General features: G+C 37.3%; 1 protein-coding gene across 2 annotated transcripts in view; it reads right to left on the reverse strand.

Annotated features, from left to right (window-relative positions):
• The window catches only part of SMARCAD1 (SNF2 related chromatin remodeling ATPase with DExD box 1), a 41,793-nt gene that overhangs the window by 16,804 nt on the left and 2,703 nt on the right, over window positions 1-22,286 (reverse strand). Inside the window, exons 3-9 of one of the 2 annotated variants that reach the window (XM_071742829.1) lie at window positions 15,744-15,918; window positions 11,963-12,134; window positions 9,914-9,977; window positions 5,691-5,779; window positions 3,645-3,734; window positions 2,902-2,980; window positions 1,130-1,521 (exon numbers count right to left, since the gene is read on the reverse strand). In XM_071742829.1, coding sequence (XP_071598930.1) covers window positions 1,130-1,521; window positions 2,902-2,980; window positions 3,645-3,734; window positions 5,691-5,779; window positions 9,914-9,977; window positions 11,963-12,134; window positions 15,744-15,918 — 1,061 coding nt within the window. Of the gene's footprint in view, window positions 1-459; window positions 548-1,129; window positions 1,522-2,901; window positions 2,981-3,644; window positions 3,735-5,690; window positions 5,780-9,913; window positions 9,978-11,962; window positions 12,135-15,743; window positions 15,919-22,286 lie in introns of those variants that run through there. The other variant, XM_071742830.1, reaches the window with a different exon arrangement.

Genomic DNA, 22,286 nt, shown 5'->3' on the forward strand with positions numbered 1-22,286 from the left:
TTCTCCCCCTCCTTGCAACAGGACATACAAAGATAATTCTGTTTTCCTTAAAAATCTGTTTAGTGTCTCTTACTGTTCTGTGGTTAAACGTTTCACACACTGAACAATAAATGTTATTGTTTACACACAGTGAAGAAGTTCTATTCTGCTCTGAAAAAATACAAGTGGACCTTGCACCCCTCAGTGGGGGAGGTTTCAGAATACACAATGATGAAAAAACATACCAAATACTCTGTAAGAGGGCCTATGCATAGTTATTGCTTTAAATTCCAAAGCACCAGTAAATTAAATCAAGAAAATCTGCCGTAATGCACTTCAAATTTCTTACCAGGACGTTGCTCTCATCCTTGTTCTGATGTCTTACAGTTAAGTGAAACTGCATGTAATGCGAAGGCAACAAATAAAACCATGGGAAACATTACAAAGTAAAAACCCAGTCATAGTAAATAATCTACTTACCAAGAGCTACTGTTCTGTTTCCCCTTCTGGTGTGCATTATGGTTTAGTATTCTGATGCTTTACATTTTATTAATAAAAGCACAGCAGCTCGCTCCAATAAAAAATGGCTGCAGTGCTCAGCTAGCAAAACCATGCTAGAAACTGAGCTGCAGTAGACTAAAGAAAAAAGCCAGGAAAAAAAAAAAAAAAAAGAAAAAAAACGATGACTGTTGCTTGTATGAAACTGAAAATATCCATGCTGGCATCTTCAATCATGGAGCTACCCTGGAAGCTGCTGCTGCTGCTGTGATCCAAGCGTCTGCAGTAAAAGTCCTGCCACGTCCTTGCCTCCTGCATGGGTTTTCAGCTACAAGAGCTCAGAACAAGCTAGCAAATACCTCCTTCCCAAGTGAAAGCTCTAATTTCTTCTTCTGCAGTGAAATCAACCAAACTTTCTATGCTAGAGAGTGAGTGACAGTAATGTCAGCCAATCAGCTTGAGTTTTGCAGAAAAATCACCCCTTAATTCATTCAAAACCAGGTCATATGACACTATTTGAAATGCTATTGGCTTAGGAGGAACATAGCATTTTAGCCTGATCGGGATAAGGCCACCCATCTAAGCCTCCCTAGGCTGAAGCCACCTTGACTTTAGGCAGGCTGGGGGTAGGAAAAGAAGAATGCAGACCTACCAGAGCTTCCCAGCTGTTAAAGGGCCGGAGCGCTATTATCTTCTGAGCCTTTTTCTGAGAACACTGGGGAATCAAAGTCAGTTCGCTCGGAGAAGCATCCTGCAGGAAGCTGAGAATTTTGGCTCTGTAGCCATCCTCCATCACCTCATCCCCACTGCTGTAGTCCTCATCAAGGGAGCTGCCACCATCTTCCGAAGCTGACTTGTCCTCCGAGTCGTCCGTGTCTCTTTTAGTGCTCCAAATGCTCCTCTTGCCTTTGTCCTTTTTCTGAAAGCCGTTCTGCTCCTTCCCAGAAGATTTCTGCTTCAGCTTCTCTGCACTCCCATCACTTCTGGTGTTGGCAGAGGCTTCAGTCCAGCTGGGAGATTTACTTTTGGGATGATATTCCAAACCTACGCGTGCAATATGGAAGAAAACAAGTCAACGCCTACTTGCTAAGGGCAAATATTAAAACCCTACTGCTCTTCCAAAATAAAGCCTATGTAGATATAAAACACAAAAGTGGGTGTTACTAAAAGAGAAGGAAACACCACACAAGTCTGTTCAAAACATGCAAATAGAACCATCATAAAATGAGCTATGCTGACTTGTCTACTGCTCAAACAGTAGATGGTTTTAAGCATATCTTAACACAGAGTTATGTACACTGTGTAATGTGTGTGCACTGCAGGAACTCTTGAGGTAAGAGCAGGTATTTGAACTCTGATGTATCCCTGGGATGAGATTCCAGTCCCAATTCACATGACTGCAAAGATATTAATTCTATTGATTTCAGAAAACAAGCCTACTTTCACAAAGAAAATTAGGTATTTTTTCCCTTTTAATGCATCTCAGTACAGCATTGGGGATAGGACAACAGAATCATGCATTTCCTGAAGAAACCAAAATAACTCAAATGTCTTAAAGTAAGACAGAGGTTACTTAACAGAATGTGAGCAAGTAATTTCCAGAAATTACTTTTATGGGGTTTTCTTCCTCCTTTGGAGGGAAGTGCTTACAATACTTTCTTTTCTGCTCAGTCCCAGCTTGCTGCTGATTGACTCCAACCTTAATGTCTCATCTTTCCAAAGGAGAAGCAGTAAGGACTCAACCTCATGCACACTGATAGATCTCTCACTTGAAAATAATCCATTTAAGAATACTGTCCAATCAGCTTAAAATAGCTGATACTGCAAAACATCCACATATCTGACAGCTATGTAACATGTTAATCAACCCAATAAGTAGTATTTAGGGTATAACTCCCTGCTTTATGTGGAATCTTGCTCCCCACCACATTTGATGCACTGGTATTTATAAACTGATAGCATAATGTAAGCCCTCTTTCTAGAATTTTTCTCCCCTAGAATACATCTTAAAATAATAAAATGGTCTGTCAGTTGTCACCTATGCAGTTACAATTTGCTCTAGTTAAAACCCCAAACTTATTTTTAAACAAGCAGGAGGGAAGCAGGTGTCAGCTTTGACACGTTTCAAATTATATTTTGTGATACATGCATACATAATTACAACTTCTTATGCAAATCTGTATTAGCAAGGCAAAGATATTTATCTTAACCTACAGAGCAAAACATAAATAATCATGACACTTAAAAATACAGCAAATCTGAAATTCCTTCTTTAATCTTTGCCATAACACTAGTTCCAAGTATCAGTTTAAGTCTCTAGGCAGAGCTGCCAGGACTGTCATTGCTGGACATCAAAAAGTATTTCTATTGCAAGTCTGTTTTATCTTGAGGTAAAATGGATTATAAATTTATCTTTACTCTCACCATCTTCTGCAAATACTCTCAGGGTCTCCAGAGCTTCGTGAAACACCCAGTTATGATCCTGAAGAACCTCTCTCAGTTCCTAGTAAAAAGAAAAAAAAATTTGTATTGTGGTAAGTAAGCAAAAACGAAGTTTCTGTATATAATAATGTTATGGCACAGACATTTAATTTTCATTGCACAAGGCAAAGAAAACTCCAACAAATCAGGTGATTCAACATAAAGGATCAAAAGGAGAAAACCCTTCAGCTTCTGCTTATATACTTAGTTTAGTATATAAGCAGTTTACTGCACTCCACTTCACAAAAGGGTAAGAACATACACAAAGCAGCTTTGCTTTCAATAATCCAAAATACAGTTGGAAAAGGGCCTGAGTAGCTGCTGAGTATCATCAGGTACCAAATTAATGCAAAGCACACACTATATCTAAGTGTTCCAGGGGAGATGAGTGTGTGAGAGAGAAAGGGATAATTTCCACATTCGTTTTTATAATAGGTCATAAAATCTGACTATGCCAGGCTCACCAAGGGACAAAAAAAGTAAGGTAAGAAGTTCCATATACTCCTGATTACATTCAGCTGCTCTTAGTTTAGGGCAAGCTAAATTTCCAGAGAAGCAACAGCAAAGACCTTTGTAGCCTGGGTTCTCCCAGGCTGCTGATGGTGTAAGGAGTGTTTTATTTGGACCACCAACAGCTGGAATTTTCTGAAGTCAAAATGATGTGCCATCAGGAAATATCAGCTCACCTCCTTATCCAGTCCAGGGAATGTATTTTGCAGCTTCTTCACAAGCATTTCTTGCCTTTCCCATTGTCTTTGGGGTTCTGGCTCATCCAGCTACATTAAAGAAAAGACATTTATTAGGTTTAATGAAAATTACAAGCATAAAAACAGAAAAAAAATCTAAACTGAATCAAACCTAATCAACATTGCTTACTTTTAAAAGAGCCAATCTAAATGACAAAAGCATTTAAGAAAAAGTTAAATGGCAGAAATAATTCCTCATACATAGCCAATGCTCAAAATAAGACCAAAACATTCATAAGCACAGAAAATGTTTCAGTCATGAAAGACTAGCATTCTTTACTGGACAGGCATACACAGTGCAAAGTTACATGCCAAAATATAAATAATTTACAACTTTCTAGTTTGTATTTCCTTCAGATAATAAGTTAGTAGTGATTCTGGTTGATATTTAGGACAGAAGATGTCAGTTAAGTGAGATTATCAAATATGCAGTATTTAACCCACCAGTCTATAAACCTGGCAACTGGTGTGTTTTTATCCATAAATCTTCATATAAACCCAAACCAAACCAAAACAAAAAACCACCACAAATACTGGGTCACAGCACCATGGAGTCACATCAAATTATCTTCACCAACAGCTTCACTAAAAGCTATGATCAGCCTGCAAAAAGGGAGGTCTTTAATGAAGGAGTGCCAAAACCTCTACATGCCACAAGCTGCTCTGTTATGCATTCTCTACAAAATTATGCAAGTTTCCTCTGAGAGCTCTGAATGCAAAGTGGTTATAGATGTGCTTCTCTACAGCAGAGATGCCAACATGTTTGATTAATATTTACTTTGCTGAAGAGGTTCTGATCACGCAGAAGCACTCCAGCCAACAGAGGCCATGAGCCTACAGTATCATTAAGAGTACAGATATAGTACACTATAGCCTTAAAAATCAGCTTAGGAAGCAGAGGAAAGGCAAGAACTAGGAAAAACTGCAAGTTTTCTCACCACTAATTTCTATTAAAAATTCTAAAAACCCTGTGTTTCAGGGTTTTCCCCAATTCTTCCCTCCCTGTTTAACTGCAATGGGGCTGTTATGCACAGAAATCAAACTGCTGGATGAAACCAGGTCCAGTGAAGCACTGTTTGCTATTTTTGGTTGGGTAATAATCCAGCAGTTTCCTTTGTAAACTAACCCAGGGGTTTGATGAGTAGGAACAAACCCAAACCTCCTCAGATCTTGCCTCACAAATTCACAGCTCTCCTCCAAGAAGTAGGGGAATACCTGAGCAACACTATTTTTGCTTTCAAGGAAAATTGCATTTTCTTCATTTTGCTCTGACCAAGGTCAGAATTTCAACACAAAGATAGTTGCCACCCTCCATCCAGCTTCCAGCATTTAATGTAGAATTCCCTTTACCTACCATAAATGGTTCTTATGGATGCCTACTGGGATTCCTGGGAGTTGGCCTCATGACAGCACTGTAGGACTGTGTGTAAGATGTGCTAAATACCAACCTGAATGCAACCAGGATCATGACATGTTCTTATTTATCAGCAGCAAAGTCATCATTCCTTTAAACATAACCAATTCATGCCTTATAAAGATTCTCCTAAATCACAGTTTCAAATATATCTGTAAACAACACAACTTCTATACAGAACAATAACAACAGATGTTGAATTTCATCTGTTTGAGGAAAAGCAAGGAATGATGATGAGGCAAGGTGATCCATAGCCTGTAACTCCCACTGATGTTCACAAGAATTTGATGGCACTCAGTGCCTCACATACTGCTGCCTGCCATTAACCACTGCCACAAAAGTAGTGAACAGGCTACTGGGATACAAATCCACAAAAATACAAGAATGAAGCAGGTAATTCCATCCAGAACTGCCAAAGAGAAGTCAGAACAACCTCATTCAAATGACAACATTTCAATTCCAAAGGATTTTCTCATGAAACATGTTAAGTTCATCACATCATTGTCACTGACCAAGTTGGTTAATTCCCCTTATTCTAAAATGCACAGAGAGAAAAAAAAAACAGTACTTACATAATTAGCTTTTGACTTTTTCGTGACTTGCTCATTTCTGTTTTTGCCATTTGTGGGAGAGCCTTCAAGTTTTCTTTTACGAGAGGCAGCTTTAAAAAGAATGGAAGTAAAATGAAGAAATTCATTACTTTCATTAAGTTCACCCCAAAACAGTACAATCATTCAACCAACCCCATGGTAGCTACTCATTAACTGCACAAGATTATTATCAGTCTCCACAATAGTTTCCTATTAAAGTCCAGACACATTGAAACATGAAGCAAAACAGCTGCTTTAACATAGATGTTTATTTACCTCTAGGTTTTCTGTAGTAATTTGGCAATTAATCAAGCAATCATCTCTCATAGAGAACAACTGTAATAGTTTTGATTGTTTTGTTTTTTTAGTATAATTGCCAAGTTTTACACACAAGCTGAATAAAGGAATATGCCTGTCTGGTTTTATTCAAGGTCCCTGTTTTTGGAAAGCTGGTATTTAAGCAAGGCTGAACCCCAACTCTGAGCTGGAATATGTAAATCACTGTAAATCTGAACATGCTGATGACTGATTTCTGGCCCAGGTGCACTCCAGAGATGTTACCACAAAGCTGTTTTCAACATTAAAACCAAATGTCTGGAAGAAAAATATGCATATTAAGTTGGTGATAAAGTGTCAGTGGTAAGCATATTACTTATGAATACTTCATACAAGCCAGAACTTTCTGAACATCTTTGGGCCCTGGTGATTATCAAGAGATTATCATCATTACTATCATATCATTATTATCATCAGATTATCATTAAGACCTGCCCAGTCAGGTGCATTTTCCAACTGCCTCCATGTACAGCTCAAGAAGAGAAGAGAACATTCCCAGTATTTCTGCACATAAGCTTTGCTTGAAGAATTGTTAACAGACCATTTTAATCTAAAAATTCCTATTCCATGATCTGAAATACAATGGCAAATTAAATTGTTTTTAAATACTAACTGCCTGCAGAGCTTTGATGTCTGATACCAGAAACTCTGTCCAACCTCCTCCCAGGAGACTGATGAACAAGCACACACACACACACACACACACACACACACACACACACACACACACAAAACACACCAAAAAAAGACATTCTGCGTGGAAATACTTCCAAATGAATAGTCTACTAGGCTTATTCACTTGCTCTGATGTAAAATGGAGATGTGACAAAAATGTTACTTTAAAAATTAAAAAAAAAATAAATCATGAAAGCATCCCAAAGGTAAAAAATAAAGCATCAGCAATTCTTCCTTAAGTTAAGGATCTAGTAATAGATAACAGAAAACACTGACAAGAGTTTTTCAAAATCTATTTCTACGAACAAGGATAAATTCATATACAAGAGGCACAGTTCAAAGCACTCAGGCTGTACTGATGGAGGGGAACCAGGTCTTCTTCAGACCTTGACATTTCTGCCCAAGAACCTTTTTTAGACAATACTGCCAGGAAAAGCAGTGCTACTAGCTTAAGTCCAAGAAACATCCATTTGTCTTGGTATCAAAGCTAAGGGTTGCCAGGCTGCTGTTAGTTAAAGCACTGTAAGTCATTGAGGCCCCGTGCTATTAAGGCTTAAACTCAATTAAAACTGCATTGAAGATGGATAATTCTGAATATGAACAGTGACATTCCCAAGCCTCTTTACCCTAAAAAAATACATGGGCTCCATAGAAGGGGATTTCAAAATCTCCCTGCTTTTTGAAGTCATGGGTTTGAGCACTCAATAGTCTGAAGAAAGCCCAGTTGTGAAAGTCCAATAGAGGCAATACAGTGGTAGTAAAGGATCCAGATAACCACAGGCTCTGGAAAATATCAACACAGAATGATTTAGAAATCAACCTGTGACCTGACATCCATCATATATGCAAATGACAAAACAAATTCCAACTTTTTGAAGACATTCAGCTCACAAGGTACACTCAATTACTCCTTTCTGTGCTCAGAGAGCATACAGCTGAGAGGATGAAGAAACTGCAGCACTGCTAGAAAGGGAACCATCCTTGGGGTGAAGGTAGGGCACATCAAGCCTTCCAGAGGAATCTTTGTTCTCACTCTAAGTTTTATGACAAGCAAGCAATAGAAAAGCAGCTCAAGGGTTTCAAAATTAGGAGAGGCATCTGTAATTAGTGCCACAAAAAAAAAAACTAAAAAAAAATTACTGCAACTTTCCCCACCACTACAAGAGAAACAGTCGTTTCTGCCTGTTCAAAAAAGCAGTGAACATCAGACATGGTTACATGAAGCTTCAGGTCAGAAGCACCCTCACTGGTTTCATTGTTTTCAAGATGTACAGAAAACACCAGAAACAAATCACAGGCAGTAGGTACTACTATAACTTTACATCTTTCATTCATACACATATTTGTGACACAGTGTCACATCTAATCTTCACACTTACAAGTAATCTGCTGTGCTTCTTGTTTTAGCTATACACAACTACTGAATTAAAGCCTTAAATAACAAGTTTTTGTCATTCTGAAAGAACAGAAAATATTGACAATGACCTGGCCACACTTTTTTTGCAAAGCCATGCTTCACAGAACTGTATCTTGTCCCTGACCTCTCACACATTCAATGCTTCTCAACAAGAATATCATAAATTGACACAGATAAGCAGATGTACAAGAATGTCTCAATTTAAAAAATGTGTCCAAAAAGAGGTGATTTATACCATCACTTTCAGGCATTCTAACAACTAAATATTTTATACAACAGCTGTGATAAGTGAGAATTTTGCTGCCAAGAAGATTTTTCTGTGGGCTTGAACAGAAAGGATGTGAAACAGCATTCTTAGATCAACACAAAAATGGCCAAAAGGCAGGGCTACATACCAGAAATCAAAGTGGTTTAGTTCAAACACTGAAATGCAATGAACTTTAATAGTCTGTATTAGATTAAATTAGTTTCATATTAATCAAATCCCCTGAAAAGTAACCATTGGATGAGACTTTCCAGGCACAGCAGCACTGGTAAGTAGTGTGTCCCTAAAAAATATGTCAGCTTTAGTTTTCTATTGATAGCATCCAAGGATAGAATCTGTGATAACCTTAAAATGTTGGTCCGGCTGGGTTTAAAAAGAAAAAGGCAACACAAACCCCCACAAAACAAAAACACAAAAGTAATCACCTTCATTAAAATAAGCCCAATGTTTTAGAGCTTTCAAGTAACAGTTAAGATCTTTAAAGTTGTATATATAAATCAGCAGATGAAAATATGGCAAGTCCAACACAGGAAACTGAAATAGAAAAAACTCTTCTATTTTAGAAAGAGAGCGATCATCAATAGCTTTTTCCATTGTATCTAAACCATGAAGATCTCTCAGAAAAACCATGGACAACTGAACTGAAACCAGATTAAGACTGCTGAAACAGATCAGCTTTTTATCATGATGTTAATATTCATACTAACCTTACACTCTTCCCCCACCAAAACAGTTGAAAAAAATTAATGCAAGACAAGACATTTAAGCCTGGACTTAGGAAACAGCAAGAAACAAACTCAAAGCCCAAAAAGGATGATGCTTTTACATGCTTACCACTTCCTACACACTTTGCATCATTTGTTGGGGTTTTGGGGTTTTTTTTGGGGGGTTCGTTGGGTTGGTTTTTTTTTTGGTAACAGCATGAGACTGCAAAAATTCAGATGCAGAGCAAAAAACTCTAAATTAGCTCAGAGAGCTCAACAGCAAGGTTTGGAGGATGGTTAATTTGTCTAACACTTAAGACTAATAGTTCTTATTCAGAGTCACAAGCAAGTCTTGAAGCTAATCAGAAGAAAAAAATTGTGATGGTCCTTGCCAGAAACAGTATCTAGTTATGAGTGGCTACATATTGCAGAATATTTTTCCTATACTCTAAGATTTCACACCCACAACATTTAGAACTACTATTGCTAACCCACTACTATTTGCCTCATCTTCCAGGCAAAGAAGGAACCACGGAGAACAGAATTCACTTAAGGACATGAAAAGCAACCCTGACCTTCACAGAAGAAATTCACCTTTTTTATTCTATCTCTGGATTTCAGTCTGCACCCTTTCATCTTTCCCCTTGCAAAGCCTCTAATATCAGTTTTGTGTTATTGCAATAAACAAAAAGTAGTCTAACTTCTAGCATATGCTTTAAGACTTTCTAAATACCTCCCAACCACTCTTACTTCACTGAATTAGCTACAGCTTCTAAGGTTTAGTTGTTGATTTTATTGTGAAACATACCTTCATCATTCAACTTCAAACCAGCATCTACTGCTTCTTCCACTGTGCCTGATGATTCTACCAACTGCAAAGAAAAAAGTCAACTGCTAAGTGGTGAGATTTAATCCAGTTGGACAGAGGAGTATAATGGCAGATCTGCATGACTGAAATATACTTCCAAAAACATCCCAAAAATACATTATATTTATTATAAAATCCACAAACATAATTAACACGCACCAAATTAGTTCAATTGAGGACATGTATTTGGAAACACTTAAAAAACCTACTGGAAAATATTTTTAACACTATCTCTTACTATTGCTTTTTTCCTACTCCACAAACATATGGTGCAGGTTTACTTAAAATTTTTTCTTCAAAAACTATTCAACATTACTATCCCAAAACCAGATAATCCAAGAAAATATTTTAACTTAAATAATATCTGTATACTATTGTGTCAGAATGCTCAATTTTCTGAAAGTATACACATGAAACTTCTAACATGCCTCTAAGCTTATCTATACTCTCTTGCAGTTCTGGATTCCTTTTCCATCCATGTCTAATCTCAACATAATTTTTAAAAAATTAACTGGATGTAAAGATTTTTAGAATGCTTTTTTTTTGCAGGTGAGATAACTGCAACTGAAGTAAATGGCCTAAAGGTTACAAATATAAAATCAAAACAACAAAATCCAACCCACATAACAAAAAATATAGGTAATGAGAAATCCTGATTCCCAAGTATCTGTCCAAATTTGTAAACAGCATCTTACAAGAATGCTATAAACAATTTCCTTTTCCAAAGGCTCAGGATTTTTCCCTAAAGCCTTTATCAGCTGCAAAGAGTTTGATAGGACAAACTGTTCCAGTTGCCTCATGAAGCAACAGTAGATTAGCCTATCATTCTTTTGCCTCCTTCAAGACTGGTGTGGAACCATAACTGTGGACAAAAATTTGCACAGCTTCTACATCCTAAAAATTCTGCTGATACAGAAGAGAATAAACACCGTGAGCAGTACATGCCACCAAGTAGTTGAGAACACCAGTGAAGTCAAAAGATCAATCAGACAGACCATATGTCATTTCTAGCTAGTTTCCAAACTAAGTTACCACTTTTTGGTTTAAATACACACTGTGTGGACAAAAATTCAAGTTTCATACATTCTGGACATATACAAGATAAATTTCATCACAACAGCCAGGGGAAGAACCCCAAAGCTACTATCTGCAACTCCTTTCTTCCTGAAGTAGAAAGCATAAAGATAAAGCTTGATCCACTAGGAAAACAACACCCAGCAAGGAGCTTCAGTAAAATTTCTGTATTTCTTAAATAACATTTCAACAACCATGAAAATTAATACATTAATTTAAACACATTCAGCTTTGAAAACTAAAGCAAGTAAAAACCTAGGTATGTATGAGCAATGAAAATAAACCTTGCTAAAAATACTTTACTGAAGATGTTTTACTGCACTGAGATACTGTAATGTTACTGTAGATTTGTACTGTACATTGGCCAAAGGCCAACACTATCTCAGGTTTCCGTGTCAGCATGATCAGAATAAATCATAGTAAGTTCAAACCTACTCTCTTTTTGCCTTGCTGAAAGTACTGAGGACTTTTGAGTATTAAATTTCATAAATGCAAGCATGCAACATTTCATCTACTGGAGAAGATGGCAATGATTTCATTCATTCTTCATTTAACCAGTTAGCTGCACTCCAACTATGGCAGTTATCAACCAGGACAGCTATAACTACACTTCACAACAGAAAGAAATAATACAGAAAGGTTCTACACACTGGAATTCACTGTAGCTGAATTTATCTAAAGGGTTTCTGTATCCATATAGATAGACATAAATATCTATACCTATATCTATAGATAGACAGATATAAAGTGTGTATAAATGTTTTCATTTTATAAATGCCTGTGCATTTATGTTCTAGTTCCCCTAGAAGACATTACTTTGATATACCTATTCAAGTTGTTCCCTCTAAAAAAAGCTGAAGGCTTAAGAATTCTGCCTACAAAATAGTTGTCAAAGAAACAAAAATAAATTGTTACTTGTAGTAATTCTTGGTCACTTCTTTGAGGAAAAATATTCTTCAGTGTTTGCAGCTTTGTGTCTTTCATGTCTTCCTCAACACCCTTCACAGCTGGCAGCTGATCCCCACCATTTACATATGCCAGATGGGGTAGTTCATCTTCAGGTTGTCCATCATCAGACTGTTCAGAGCTACAATATACCATTAAAATAATAATAAATTAAAATTGATTTCTGCTTATGTTTTACTCTACCAGAATGTAACTGTAAATGAAAACTAACAGGACCACACAAGTGTTGAGATGCATTCAGTAACACTGAATTCACTTGTACCTACTGATGTCTCCTTTTGAGGAGAAAATAAAGCATTTATTGCAAACAGAAGATTGTAATAAAAAACAGCTTTCAACTTAGCAACAGAAAGAAGAAAAGAGGAACAAACAAGGGAAACACCATGACATGTGCTATAGAAGGTTGCTTGTCAATCTACCAACAACCACATTAACACATTTGATCTGAATTTCAGCTACCTGAATTATATCAGACCATCTCAAGTTCTCCTTTAGCCTTGCTAATATTTATGTGTCCAACATATAAACAGATGTGGGTAAGTTCTTTATAGAAACATCCCAGGTGTGGTAATAATTCTATCCTACTTCTCAGATGAGAAAGAAAACCCAGTATCTGTATGCAACATCTTAGACAGCTAAACATTGGAAGAAACATTATGGGAAAAAAAAGCAAAGTCCTTAATTTACAGGAAGATTTACTATTAGAGCTCATCTGCAGGAAATCAATCCTTGTATATTTTTCACTGTATTCAGGTACATAAAAAAACCCAAAAACCCCTGAATGTAAGCATGTCTCCCATCCTATTGTCCTCCTTAAACATAAAGATTTCCTTTCTTCAATAAAAATTAATTTAACTGTATGGACCTTTGCCATTTCCTAGGTACTTCACCATCAGAAAGGCTTCTCCTTAATGGATACAGTTAGAAGAGTGGGAAAAAAAACCCCACAACTGTTTTACCTCACCATATCTTTCTAGAGCACAACAGGCAGACTACAGTTCTGAAAAAAAGGTAGTAACATGGCACTTATGTAGAAGATACACAGTATTTTCAGACAACTCTTCATCAAATAATCCTTTTCTCCCTATCCCATTCAAAAGCCACACACTGCCACATGGATTCTCTGGTTTTGCCTCTCAGATTAAAGAAATTCTCAAAACAAAAAATAACCCAAATTTCTATTCAATTCACCAAGCCACCTAATTGCAACCTTCATAAGGCAATTCCATCACCCACTTGGAAAAAACACCTTAGTGAAGTGGCATATTAAGGTTCTATTAGCATATTTAAGACCTTTTTGACTTGATAAGGAAAAAAATTCCTTTATAAACTGTGTTTAAAAAAGAAAATCAATCCAAATGAAAAGGCTCCCACTGTAATTACTGTATCCTTTCCCATTGGACATTAATATCTAGATATTTCTCAACAAAGCCAGCGTGGCACACATCATAAATCCTGTCCTCTCTGCATAATCACATTCTTAGCAAGCATGACAAAGCATTCATTTAACTTCTGGACAAGCATGACTCCAACACACAAAACCTTGTGTTTGAGGTTCTACTTTTTTCCAGCAGTTTCCAGATACTGACCCTGGCTGTGAAGCTTATGGCACACCTGCTTGTAGGTTAGTCTTGCTTTCTGCTCTGTCCCTTATTCAGGACAAAGAGGGCTGGGATACCCTGCTAAAAAAATAATAAAATCACTAAACACCAAACACCATCTAAGCTGCACAGCACAAAGACACCAATTACCTGCAAAAGCCAGGCTCAATTCAGCACGAGCCAGACAAAACTCATAAGCCTGGCCAGATCCAAGCTACCTCCTGCCACATTCCCAATTCCAGTTTATTAGCTGTGAGAACACCACTTGTGAGACAGCTGAGTGGGTTGAGTACACATCAATTACCAGCTGAGCCAATGCACCAAGCACTGGGGTAAGTGGTACACCAGAGACCAGTGGCTACACAGGAATAATTAAGAGTACAAAAGGATGTTAACATAACAGTTTATGTTCACAAGAACATGTTATGTTGCACTAGAAGCCACTCTGCTGCCTGGCATTGGAATACAGCATGGAAACAGCAAGCTGTGGCTCTGCAAGTTGGATCCTGCATAGTTTATTAGTGTCAGCTCCACATGGTAATGGTACAGAACTGCTGGTACTCCTTCCAAATGGGGTTTGATTCCAGAAGCAGCACAATTACACAAACCAATTCAGTGCCTGCAACTAGCCTCTCACCTCTGCATCTCTGCATAAACTACAACTTAAACCACAGACAGAATTGGGAGCTCACCCTGCTAACTATTAAATTATTTTTTTCTCACCAAGTATCTACCTTAGTTTGTAACTTCAGGGAAGATGCATTCAAATAAATAAATAAAAAGAATCTCAGATAATAGCAGCATGGAAAAGCATTATTCATTTCTGCTGACCAGCTCAAATAATTTCATGTTATGCATAAGGACTGAAAATCTGATGAGAGTCTGGGCCTGTTAAAGTTGCTATTGCCATAAAAGTTTTCCACAGATTAGGTCATCCAGACTATCAAAAAAACAGGTTAAGCCATCTTGTTTTTCTTAGCATAAGAATGTTTAAGGAGCACAGATAATCACATTTCAATCACAGACACATAACTACCAGGTAAAAAATAGCAGGGGTTTCTTTAAACCATTCCAACTGGTTGTGCAAGATATCTGTCTGCATCTTATCTCTCCTGCACTCTCAATGCTACCTTTTAGGCACCCATGCAGGTGACTCCTGAACATTATTCTCTCCCCTCCTCTTCCCCTGCTTCCTGAAAAATATAATTTCCAAATCACTAAAAAAAGTTTTTATGAAACACAGCAAATGCATCAGGCAGCTATGTTTAACTTGAGCTCAGGAATTCCCATACTACACAAGGAAGTTTTACTTGCTTTCCTGTCCACTACAGTTTCATTAAAAAATGAAAAAAAGCTATAACCAGCTCCCACTATAGTTTAAAATTAATAAAGCAAATATTTTATGGTTATGCTTTTGCCATTGTTTGAACAGGAGGAACTAAAGAAGGAGGGCTTTCAACTCTGAGACGGGTGGAACACAAAGGGAGGGGTCTATTCCCTCCCATTTACTGCCCATCCTCTACCACGACTGGGAAGGACAGCAACTCCTTTTTCTTTCTGCTTACTGTGCTGCAGCTCCCCTGTGCTGCTTTACCACCAGCTCACCACGTGCTCATCAGAGCCCATATCTATTGGGCTGTATATATCTATTTTTTTATATATTTGTATTCTTTGTTACTTGATCCCTTATGTTACCATTCCCCTTTGTTAGTAAATCTGAATCGATTGTTTTCAGTTTCCAACTCAAAGTCTTTATTCCCCTTTTATCTTCCCTTTGTTGGGGGCAGTGGGTAACAGTAATTCTGGCCTTGGGTTTGTGGTCCACCCAAACTGCTAAGCCATGACAGCTTTCAAGTGCCATTAAAAGGATTTCAAAGGGTCAAAGGCACAAACATGCACAATGAAGTCCACGGGTATCATTTAAGATCACAGAACCTCTCCCTTATGCCTTCTCTAAGAAAATGGCTTGAGTTGGACTCTCCTTCCTTGGAAATTTAGCAACATTTAGTTAGGAGCAGGCAAACCACAAAACAATAAAGCAGAACCTACCCTCTGATTTTCAATTCAATGTTTCATGTTAGACCACATCAGTCTGCATAAACATTACAGAAAACTGGCTTCAAGCTTACATTGCAGTCACTTCTGTCCTTGGAGCTCTGTTTTCTTTCACAGCACCAAAGTTCCTTGGTCCTTCATCTTCACTGTCTGAAGACACATCAAGGAGCTGGAGCCCTCTTTGACGCTTGAGGTAAGATCGTTTCCTTGCTGTCTTGGCTTCAGGAGTTTCTGGAATGGTGGAGTATCCTGTGCAAGTCATTTCCACAGGAGAAAAGAAAGGAGATAACTTAAGCACTCTAAATATTTATCTGTACTTAGAGCATCAGATACATATGGTTTCTGCCTCATACACAGCAGCCACTTAAACAGAATCCCCATCCTTATATATGGACAGCTCCTGTAAGCTGTCTTCCTTAAAGTGAATTACCTGGCAAAAAAATCTCTAACCCTTTTACAGCAAACAAGTATTTTTTATAACAAAACACTTCAGAGATCATGTATTCGAGGCTAATAACTGCCTATAAATACATTTTAAAAAAACCCAAAACCAAACCAAACAAAAACAAACAAGTAATCAGGAAAATCCTCTGAACTACTTCCAGACTGATCAGGACATGGATGCAAACATACTGGAGTATCTGATGGCTGACTTATGACCTGCTTGCCTTAATAGCTTTTCAGAAATGCAACATCAGTGTTAATCTGCAGAATGTTAGGAAGCTATGCCAAGGAACTAGACAGGTAAGTTGCAGCTCCTATAAAGATATAATGTGTTTAGCCTGTCTTTGTCACAGTATGCTCCAGAGATTCTTAACAAGGAAACTTGGCATAGAGAAGGATGCTTTGGGTTACACAGGAAGCATCAGGATACACAGCATCAGAGTATGGCACTGTGAAGCCATCTCACAAATCATACATTGCCTTCAATAACACCTGAAAAACTGACCCATTATGGAAACATTTAGCACGTATTAAACTTTCAGTTTTGAAGATGCTTGTAAGACAACCAAGAGCATAAGCAGCCAATTTATTCGTGTAATTCCTGAACTAGTTATGAATAATACATGACTAGATTCCAGGGGCAGCGGACACAACAACAAAAAAAAACAAACAAAATCAAAAAGCCTATGGTTTATTAGACTTTGCCCCATTGCTCTCTTTAAGCACAGTACCAAATGTAGCTAGGGCACAGGATTCTCTTGACTGTATATATCATGTATTTCCAGGTGGTTCTAAAATTCTGATGCTCCCATATAAGACAGGGCAAGGTAAAAAATGGCTCAATCTGTTGCCTATGGAGGCTGTAACTATTCTGCTACCATCTTTAGAAAACCCTAAGGTAAAATCCTCCAATTTTTAGTTTGATACACGTGGACTTGAATGTGCAGCTTCTAGCTCTTCTGTCTTTAAGCCTGTGTTAAACAGAAATAAACATCTGGACACATCTGCCACCTCTTAAATGGGATATTTCAGTAATTGAAGAAAAGCACTCAAGGCATTTAAAAAAAAGCTATGAGCCTTACTTAGGGCAGCAGTCCTATGCATGCAAGACTTCATTCCATCTACCACTGCACCATTTTAAAGCCAGTGTGGGAAAGAACTGTTAAAACACAGAACAATTGGTAAACCAAGTAATTTTGTTTAAGACCAGACAAATTATGGAAACAGGAGCCATGAAGCTAAGAACATGACAGCCACGGAAAGCATTTGCTCTGTGAATGTAATCTTGCAGAAATAAATTTAAAATAACTCACTGTGGCAGCACATGATGGAAACAAAGATAAATTCTAAAAGCACAAGCAATTTGCTGATGCAGCAAACTACCAGGTGATGCCAGCTTTGAAAGAGAAAGGTACCAATTGAACTAAAAAAATATGGTACTGAAGATGACATAGCACACTACCAAACAGGAAGAACTTGAAAATGGAGCTTAGTAGTGGTTAAAGGGATGGAAATGAGTGCAACTCCAACTTCTTTAATAACCATGAGGAAATGTAAATAGGGATTCGATGACAGTTCAGAAAAGCAATCATTGAAGCTTTAGGTCTTCAGATGACCTTAGGTATCAATCACTGAGATGGAAGAGACCTCTAGAGATCACCCAGTCCAACCCCACAGCTAGAGCTGGATTGCCTGGATATATTGCACAGGATTGAATCCAGGTGAGTGTTGAACTTGTCCAAAGAAGGTGGCCCCACAGCCACCTGTGGGGGCTGCTTGTTCCAGTGCTTTATCACCCTCACAGTAAAGAAGTTTTCCCTCATGTTTAAATTGAACTTCCCATGTTACAGTTTGTGCCCATTTGCTCTTTTCCTATACACAGGAAAAATCCTATTTAAAATAATACACTTCTAACCAGGCACTAGCTCGCCAGTTTGGAAACAGGTAAGGGACAAGAAGGCAAAGCACAAAATTAGTTATCCCAGCTTTTACTTCACAAAAGAATATCACAGTCCGTCAGAGAGTTATTTACAACACATAGGAACTGTCTTGTTCTGGCATCCTCTTTCAGCAGGAAAACACACATTTTCATTTCCATCTAAAAACTTCCATAATCTCACATTTCTTTATTTCTTACCAGCCGAGTTTAAAAAGAAGTTCTGTCTTTCTTTTGTGCTTCCAAGGTGACTGGGAAGTTTTACCTCACATCTGCTGCTTCTCCACCCATCCCACAACTGCTTCCCACACACATTAGTTTCCTAAGCTACAGCTACATCTTAGGAAGACCTAAAAATTAGCATTCCTGCAGTAGTAACATACTGTCCCAAAACCTTCCAACTTTACAACAACCAACCAAGATCAACATGTTGGCAGAGGGAAGTTCCTCAGCAGTACTATCTATCCATCCATCCATCCATCCATCCATCCATCCATCCATCCATATTCAGAAGGAGATGTGTTGCCCTTAAGACAGTTGCTTTGCTTTATCTGAAAACCATTTAAGAGGAACACAGGAGAAAAACAAGACAGACCTTTGGGAATGTATCACACATTTTTATTTGATTCAAACATAAATACACAGGCAAATTAATTTCAGCAATTCCTCTCTAGCACAGAACAATAAAGCAGAAAAATTCTAAAGGTTATAAAGTTGGGCTAGCCAAGCAAAGGCTAGTAAAATAGTACAGAAATCTAAGATGCATTAAAAAATGTAAATGAAAGTATCAAAACAGGTCTTTAAGAAACATGAGATGCTGAGATCTTTACTGGATCAACAGACACGATCAAGTCAGTGCCTATGATCTTAGCCTTGTAGATCAGACTATATTCCAAACAATCTCCTGCAGGTGGGATTTCCTTTTTAAAAAAAAAGGAAAGTTTATGAAAATAACAGAACCTTAAAGATAATTTTATTCTTTACGATATAAATCTTGGAAGAGGTTTAGATTTAAATAAATGGAGTATTCACTGTTCCACTTGGTGAATTTTATTTTACTTTTAGTAATCACTGTCCAGTCATGAAGACAGCTCCATACTTCTGTACCTATGAAATACTGAGCTGTCTGGATAGTGTTCTCCCTCTCAAAAAAGCAGTATTTCCTTCTCCTCTACCTATTCCATCAAACTGCATCCCTTATTGAGGAAAGGGGGAAAGAGCACAAATTACATGTTGTCATGAAGACTGAACAGTGAGACTCAAATCCAACTTTTTCTGTAATTTTAGACTAAATATTTTGTTTATTCAATAAATGCATATCTGTAACTGTTCTTGAAAAGACTTCACCTTGACTTTTTCTTTTCTAAATCACACTCACAAGTCATTTGGGAAGTGAGAGCCTTAATACACTGTCCTATAATTCTAAATATTCTAAATATTCCTACACTAACCATACCTCACAGTCAAAGAAAGCCAGTCTCTTCTCTGCCAAATAAAAGCAAAGCCAAGGCAATACTTGGAGGTTTACCACATTCACTAACACAGCACAACAAACATTGTCAAATGAAAACTAATTTCCACCTAGTTTTGGAAAGCAGTAAAAAAAATGCTTGAGTCTACAAGCTAATTAATATTCTGTTTTCAAATTGAAGTCTCTCTCATTTGCTAAAACAACCCTAGAGATCAGTGTTACTCTAAGATGTCTCAAAGGGACAGTTTTTAAATGCTGTTTACTTCAATGTATCTTCCTGTGAGTCCTCAAAATAAGTTCACTAGGTACTAGACAGTACTTTTTTCCAGAAATGTTCTACTTACACTCGACCACACATAACATACACAAAAAGATGTGACTTCCTCAAATCATTAAGAAAATCACAAGAGATGAGAACACCACAAAAGCAGTCCCAGTGCAAGTGAATTACGTGACACAGAACATCATAACTTAACAGGGCAGACACTTGAGTTATAGACTTGAAACGTATGCAGAGGATATCAACAAAATCAGCCATCAAGAACAGGATTATATATAGTAGCTTAATTTAATCTACAATTTCTATTTCAGTTCATTGTTGGAGCTTTGTAAGCATGCTTTTTGAATACAAATCTCATTTTGAAATTAATTATTGTAATTATTCTGATTTGTATAGTTCTAATAAAGTTCTGCTCCATTTCTATAATTGGAATAATCTCATTATCTTAGTACACCAGGCTATTCACACAACTAAAAATATGCAACTGAAAATTAAGATAGCTTCATTTTTTCTTAACAGACTAGTAGAAACCAAATGTGTATATTATTTAGTAAATAATGATATTTTTTACAGAAAAATGTATTAATCCATCCAATTGCATTTTTCCAACTTGTTAAGGAGGTCTTATTCAGATATTAAAATCAATCCCACAGTCGGTTTCTACACCTCAGGTAAGTGATGTTCAGAATTACCACCTACAACTTGCCTGTCAAGTCACTGCAAACATGTAATTTTGAATATAAAAGTGTATAAAGTCAACCAATCCTTCTGGTCACCATCCTGTAAATTGCTTTTTAAAGCACAAGGCATGCATGTGTAATACAAAGCATTAAGAAGCATTACACACAAACGTGCCCAGAGTGAATAATAATCTACCACTATTAGTTTGCTCTGGGACTTCAAAAATGGTGTCCTTTCTTTAGATGTGTATTTAGGGCACATGGCAAAACAAATACCAAGGAACCCCTAGGAAATGATACTGAACCATTTTTTCAGTATAAAGTCTAAAGTTCAGCATAAAGTCTAAAGAAAGTCTGATTTTAGAATTGTAAGTACACAGTATGACTGCAGGATACCAAATTAAACAGGCAATAAAAAACCACCATCAGCTATCAAAGAATTTTGTGTATGGGAGATAAAGAACACTCTCCTCATGTTTCCTTGGTTTCATTTACCAGTATTTTGTGAATCCACTCTGTCTTCACAAGGAACACAGTAATTATTGTCCTTGCATGATTTATTGAGCATTAAGGCAAATTATTTTTAGTGAACTCTGTAAACTGTGTCTTGTACAAAACAGCTCAATGCTTCTGCTTATGTATTTAGCAGGAGAGAGAGCACACAGTGCCATAAGCTGCTCATCTCTCTACCTTCTCCAGGGTAAGAAGAAAAAACCCAAAACCAAATAGATTTCCTTTTCATTTGACCCAAAGCAAGAACACTTCTGTCTTCCTGTTGCTAATTAAGAAACAAGGAGGACAGGAATCTGCTAAACAAATCTAGTTTTGCTCTTTTACATTTAAGTGCCTCATATTCTGCAGACAGAATTTCAGTGTTGTAATTCTGGTTAACTTCTACAGACTCAGAGATGTTAATTAGCAATTTTAAAAAATCAAATAATTCCTTTAAAAGAGTTATGTAACAATGACATGCAAATGAGTAGAAAAGTCACCAAGCCACTCCATCTTCTTTAATCACATAGTATCTGTGAAAGATGAAGCATTACATGAATGCAAAGTACTAGCAATTACATCCCAATTTTAAACGTAAATCAGCACCCCACTTCTACACCAGCACCTGTGCCCATGAACTCTTATATAAATCAACCATTTGCTGTAATTTTGGCTGCAGTTCTGTTCTAGTCTGGTTTAGCACCATCTCCCACCATTTTTCCTCACAACTACCTAGCTTTTCACTATAGATCTAGACTTCACCTTTCCCTTTATAACCTCACATCTAAACTCATACTCACACCTCTAATTTGGTTATTGCATTCCTTCTCTTTCTCAGTTCTACCCAGTAGAATAATCCAGGGGAGCTCAGTATTTTGAACACCAACAGGCTCCAAAGTTTGTTGGCTTTGGTAGTTATGATGTACCTACATGTCTCCACTGACAAAAGTCAAGTCCATAGACAGATTAAGCAAAATAAAAAATAGAAATTAAACAAATCACAGTGACAAAGCAACAAAACATCACATTTATATTCACAGTTCAAGAAGAGTACCTGCATTCATTAACTCCCACACTGCACAAAGATGAGGCTTACACAAAGATTACACCTCTTCCAAAGCTCACTTCTTCAGTGTCAATTTTCATTACAAAGTGCACACATGCAGAAGCTGCAACTAAGAGCTGTTTGCTTCTTAAGTCCTCTCTCCCATCAAAACATCCTCTCTGCTAGTGGACAGGCTACTTCACTCCAGACTAGCAACTCTCAAGACAAGATTTAGAGGGTTTGTAATATTTCTTTTAAACATAAAGCAC

Source organism: Heliangelus exortis, chromosome 4 (genome assembly GCF_036169615.1).
Source record: "Heliangelus exortis chromosome 4, bHelExo1.hap1, whole genome shotgun sequence".
In the NCBI taxonomy this organism is placed as follows: domain Eukaryota; kingdom Metazoa; phylum Chordata; class Aves; order Apodiformes; family Trochilidae; genus Heliangelus; species Heliangelus exortis.